Source organism: Catharus ustulatus, unplaced genomic scaffold (genome assembly GCF_009819885.2).
Source record: "Catharus ustulatus isolate bCatUst1 unplaced genomic scaffold, bCatUst1.pri.v2 scaffold_100_arrow_ctg1, whole genome shotgun sequence".
NCBI classification, from domain to species: Eukaryota; Metazoa; Chordata; class Aves; order Passeriformes; family Turdidae; genus Catharus; species Catharus ustulatus.
In genome coordinates this window covers 4335-10153 of record NW_024879447.1, presented here as the reverse complement: position 1 = coordinate 10153, position 5819 = coordinate 4335, and the positions used below count along the sequence as shown (strand labels likewise).

General features: G+C 56.5%; 1 protein-coding gene across 1 annotated transcript; it reads right to left on the bottom strand.

The window, feature by feature from the left end:
* Positions 1-643: 643 nt before the first annotated feature.
* On the bottom strand, positions 644-5253 carry LOC117011272 (delta-like protein B; the record flags this gene model as incomplete). Its single annotated transcript, XM_033086640.2, has 3 exons — positions 644-649; positions 3364-3451; positions 4775-5253. Coding segments are annotated over 3 exons (573 nt in total), but the record flags the coding sequence as incomplete, so codon positions are not given.
* Between the last annotated feature and the right edge of the window lie 566 nt (positions 5254-5819).

The following is a 5819-nucleotide window of genomic DNA, read 5'->3' as shown; positions in this document are numbered from 1 at the left end:
AAATAAACCCAAAATAACCCCAAAATAAACCCAAAAATAAACCCAAAATAAACCCAAAAAATCCCCAAAATAAACCCAAAATAAACCCCAAAATAAACCCAAAATAAATCCAAATAAATCCCAAAAATAAACCCAAAAATAATCCAAAAATAAATCCAAATAAATCCCAAAAATAAACCCAAAATAAACCCCAAAATAAACCCAAAATAAACCCAAAATAAACCCAAAAATAAACCCAAAATAAACCCAAAATAAACCCAAAAATAAACCCAAAATAAACCCAAAATAAACCCAAAAATAAACCCCAAAATAAATCCAAATAAATCCCAAAAATAAACCCAAAATAAATCCAAAATAAATTCAAAAATAAACCCAAAATAAACCCAAAATAAGCCCCAAAATAAATCCAAAATAAACCCCAAAATAAACCCAAAATAAACCCCAAAATAACCCCAAAAATAAACCCAAAATAAACCCAAAATAAACCCAAAATAAACCCAAAATAAACCCAAAATAAACCCCAAAAACCCCAAAATAAACCCAAATAAACCCCAAAATACTCCAAAATTCACAAAAAAACTCCAATTTTTTTAAAAAAACTCCAAATTTCCGTTTATTTCCTGCATTTGGGGGCTCCGAGGGATCACACCTGAGGGGGGGAAAAAGGGGGGGGTTAAAGGGGGGGGGATTTGGGGGTCCCGGGGGATATTTTGGGGTCCTGGGGGGATTTTTTGGGGTCCTGGGGGGATTTTGGGGGTCTCAGGGAATATTTTTGGGGTCCTGGGGGGATTTTTTGGGGTCTCAGGGGATATTTTGGGGTCCTGGGCGATATTTTTGGGGTCCTGGGGGGAATTTTGGGGTCCTGAGGATGAATTTTGGGGTCCTGGGGGGATTTTTTGGGGGTCCTGAGGAGGAATTTTGGGATTTTTGGGGGTCCCAGGGGATATTTGGGGGTCCCGGGGGGGGATTTTGGGGTCCTGGGGGGAAATTTTGGGGGTCCTGAGGGATATTTTGGGGTCCTGGGGGATATTTTGGGGGTCTCAGGGGATTTTTGGGGGTCCTGGGGGAGGATTTGGGGATTTTTGGGGTCCTGGAGTGGATATTTTGGGGTCCCAGGAGTTATTTTGGGGTCCTGGGGGGGAATTTTGGGGTCCTAGGGGATTTTTGGGGGGTCCTGGGGGAAATTTTGGGGGTCCCGGGGGGATTTTTGGGGTCCTAGGGGATTTTTGGGGGGTCCTGGGGGAAATTTTGGGGGTCCCGGGGGGATTTTTGGGGTCCTGGGGGTTATTTTGGGATCCCTGGGGGGAATTTTGGGGTTTTTGGGGTCCTGGGGGATATTTTTGGGGTCTCGGGGGTGGGATTTGGGGTCCTGGGGTGGATTTTGGGATTTTTGGGGGTCCTGGGGGTTATTTTGGGGTCTTGGGGGGGAATTTTGGGATTTTTGGGGGTTTCAGGGGATTTTTGGGGGTCCTGGAGGGAATTTTGAGGGTCCCAGTGGGGATTTAGGGGTCCCTGGGGAATATTTTGAGGTCTCAGGGGGGAAATTTGGGGTCCCATAGGATATTTTTGGGGTCCCAGGGGTTATTTTGGGGGTCCTGGGGAGGATTTTGGGGTTTTTGGGGGTCCTGGGGGGGGATTTTGGGGTCCCGGGTGGATTTTTTGGGGGTCCTGGGGGGAATTTTGGGGGTCCCAGGAGATATTTTGGGGTCCTGAGGAGGAATTTTGGGGGTCTCAGGGGATTTTTGGGAGGTCCTGCGGGGGATTTTGGGGTCTCAAGGGGAGATTTCGGGGTCCTAGGGGGAATTTTGGGGGTCCTGGGGGGGTTTTTTTGGGGTCCTGGGGGGGATTTGAGGGATTTTGGGGGTCCCAGGGGATATTTTGGGGGTCCTGGGGGGATATTTTGGGGAATTTTGGGGTCCTGAGGGGAAATTTTGGGGGTCCTGGGGGTTATTTTGGGGTCCTGGGGGGGGAATTTTGGGGTCCTGGGGGGAAATTTTGGGGTCCTGGGGGGAAATTTTGGGGTCTCAGGGGATATTTTGGGGTCCTGGGTGGATTTCTGGGCGTCCCAGGGGATTTTTGGGGGTCCTGGGGGGAAATTTTGGGGTCTCAGGGGGAGATTTTGGGGTCTCAGAGGATATTTTTGGGGTCCCCGGGGGGGATTTTGGGATTTTTTGGGGGTCCCTGGGGGATATTTTGGGGTCCTGGGGGGGAAATTTGGGGGTCCCGGGGGAATTTTGGGGTCCTGAGGATGAATTTTGGGGTCTCAGGGGGGAAATTTGGGGTCCTGGGGGGAATTTTGGGATCCCTGGGGGGATTTTGGGGTTTTTGGGGTCCTGGGGTGGATATTTGGGTGTCCTGGGAGGAATTTTGGGGTCCTGGGGGGAATTTTGGGGTCTCAGGGGGAGATTTTGGGGTCCCAGAGGATATTTTTGGGGTCCTGGGGGGATTTTTTGGGGGTCCTGGGGAGGATTCTGCGATTTTTGGGGTCCTGGGATGGATATTTTGGGGATCCTGGGGGAAATTTTGGGGTCCCCGGGGGGGATTTTGGGGTCCCGGGGGGGGATCTGGGGATTTTTGGGGTCCTGGAGGGAATATTTTTGGAGTCCCAAGGGATTTTGGGGGTCCCGGGGGGGATTTTGGGATTTTTTGGGGGTCCCAGGAGATATTTTGGGGTCCTGAGGAGGAATTTTGGGGGTCTCAGGGATTTTTGGGGGGTCCTGGGGGGAATTTTGGGGTCTCAAGGGGAGATTTCGGGGTCCTGGGGAGGATATTTGGGGGTCCTGGGGGGGATTTGGGGTCCTGGGGTGGATTTTGGGATTTTTGGGGTCCTGGTGGGGGGATTTTGGGATTTTTGGGGGCTTCAGGGAATTTTTGGGGGCCCTGGGGGGAATTTTGAGGGTCCCAGTGGGGATTTAGGGGTCCCTGGGGATTTTTGGGGTCCTGGGGGGGGATTTTGGGGGTCCCGGGGGGAATTTTGGGGTCCTGGGGGGATTTTTTGGGGGTCCTGGGGGGATATTTTGGAGTCCCAAGGGATTTTGGGGGTCCCAGGGGCGGATTTTGGGGATTTTTGGGGGTCCTGGGGGGAATTTTGGGGTCCTGGGGGGAAATTTTAGGGTCTCAGGGGATATTTTGGGGGTCCTGGGGGGTATTTTGGGGGTCTCAGGGAATATTTTTGGGGTCCTGGGGGGGAATTTTGGGGTCTCAGGGGTTATTTGGGGGTCCTGGGGGGGGATTTTTGGGGTCCTGGGGGTTATTTTGGGATCCCTGGGGGGGATTTTGGGGTTTTTGGGGTCCTGGGGGGGATTTTGGGGGTCCTGGGGTGGATATTTGGGGGTCCCGGGTGGGATTTTGGGGTTTTTGGGGTCTCACCCGCGTGGCCGAGGGTCTCTGCAGCCGCCGCTCCGGCCCGGGGGGGCTCAGCCCGGGGGTCCCGCCCGAGTCCGCGGGGGCCCTGCGGCCAAAAATCACCGTGAGACCCCCGAAAAAAACACCAAAAAACCCAAAAATCCCCCTAAAAATACCCAAAATCCCCCCGAAAAACCCCAAAATCCGCCGTGAGACCCCCAGGAAAACCCAAAAAAACCCCCAAAAAACTCCCAAAAAAACCCCAAAATCCCCCCTAAAAAAAACCAAAATCCGCCGTGAGACCCCCGGGAAAACCCCAAAAAAACCAAAAAACCCAAAAATCCCCCCAAAAAACCCCAAATCCGCACCGGGACCCCCAGGAAAACCCAAAAAAAAAACCCAAAATCCGCCGTGAAACCCCCCAGGACCCCCCAAAATCCCCCCAAAAAACCCAAATCCGCTGTGAGACCCCCGGGAAAACCCCAAAATCCCCCAGACCCTCACCTGGCCGCCCCCAGACCCCCCAAAACCCCCTCAGAACACCTCCAAGACTCCTCCCGACCCTCACCTGGTGCCCCCAAAACCCCCAGACCCTCACCTATCGCCACCAGACCCTCACCTGTCCCCCCAAACCCCCTCCCGACCCTCACCTGTACCCCCCAAATCTCACCTGTCCCCTCCCAACCCCTCACCTGTCCCCCCTCCTCCTCCTCCTGGCCACCGCCAGCCCCAAATAACAACTCTGGGACCCCCCAAACCTGAACCCCAAACCCCTCCCGACCCTCCCAACCCCCCCCAGACCCTCACCTGGTGCTCTCAAAACCCCCAAACTCTCACCTGGCTCCCTCAAAACCCCCCAAACCCCCCGAGAACTTCCTCAAATCCCCTCCCCACCCTCACCTGTCCCCCCCCAGACCTCACCTGTCCCCCCAGACCTCACCTGTCCCCCCTCCTCCTCCTCCTGGCCACCGCCAGACCCTCACCTGTCGCCCCAAACCCCCCCAACCCCCCCCCAAAACTCTCACCTGGTCGCCCCCAAACCTCCCAAAATCCCCCGAGAACACCCCCAAATCCCCTCCCGACCCTCACCTGTCCCCCCAACCTCACCTGTCCCCCCTCCTCCTCCTCCTGGCCACCGCCAGCCCCAAATAACAGATCCGGGACCCCCTCAAACCCCCCCAAACCCCTCCCGACCCTCACCTGACCCCCCAAATCTCACCTGTCGCCCCCAGACCCTCACCTGGCCGCCCCCAAACCCCTCCCAGCGCTCACCTGGTCACCCCAAATCCCCTCCCACCCCTCACCTGTCCCCCCCAACCCCTCACCTGTCCCCCCAAATCTCACCTGTCCCCCCTCCTCCTCCTCCTGGTCACCTCCAGAACCCCCCCAAACCCTCACCTGTCCCCCCCAAACCCCCCCAGCCCCTCACCTGTCCCCCCTCCTCCTCCTCCACGCCACCGCCAGCCCCACGCCGGGCGCGAGCAGCAGCAGCGGGAGCGCGCACAGCGCTGCGGGGCCGGGGGCGCGCCGGGATTGCTGCTGCTGCTGCACCCCCGCATTTTGGGGAGGGGGTCCCGCCCGAGCCCCCCGCGCCTCCTCCTCGCAGCGGACCCCCATAAATCCGGGGGGACAGGCGCACACCGGGCCCGAGAAGTGCGTGAAGCAGGTGCCGCCGTTCCCGCACGGGTTGGGGGCGCAGGCTCCGGCGCGGCGGCGGCACCGGGGACCCCCGAACCCCAAAGTGCAGGAGCAGGTGAAGGAGTTGGGGCCGTCCTGGCAGGTGCCCCCATGGGCACAGGGGTTTGGGGTGCAATCGTCCGCGTTGTGCTCGCAGCGGGGGCCCGAGAATCCCGGGGGGCAGCGGCAGAGAGGGGAGGAGGCGTGGGAGTCGCGGCAGAGACCGCCTGGGGGGAAAAATTTGGGGGAAAATTGGGGGAAATTGGGGAAAATTGGGGGGAAATTTGGGGGGTTTGGGGGGAAAAGGGGTTTGGAGGGAGTGGGGGGAATGGGGAAATGGGGGGAAATAATGGGGGGATTGGAGGAAATGAGGGAAATAATGGAGAAAAACGGGGGGGATTTGGGGGAAAATTGGGGGATTTGGGGGAAAATTGGGGGATTTGGGGAGTGGGGGATATGTAGGGATTTGGGGGGATTTGGGGGGATTTGGGGAGTGGGGGATTTGGGGGGGTTTGGGGAAAAATTTGGGGGTTTGGGGAGTGGGGGAAATAATGAGGGGATTTGGGGAAAAGGGGGAATTTGGGGGCGATTTGGGGAGTGGGGGAAAATGGGGGGATTTGGGGGAATTTGGGAGGATTTGGGGGGAAATGGGGGGATTTGGGGGGGTTTGGGGGATTTTGGGGAGTGGGGGGAATGGGGGGATATGGGGGGATTTGGGGGGAGTGAGGGATTGAGGAGTGGGGGAGATTTGGGGGAAATGGGGGGATTGGGGAGTGGGGGAAATAACGGGGGGATTT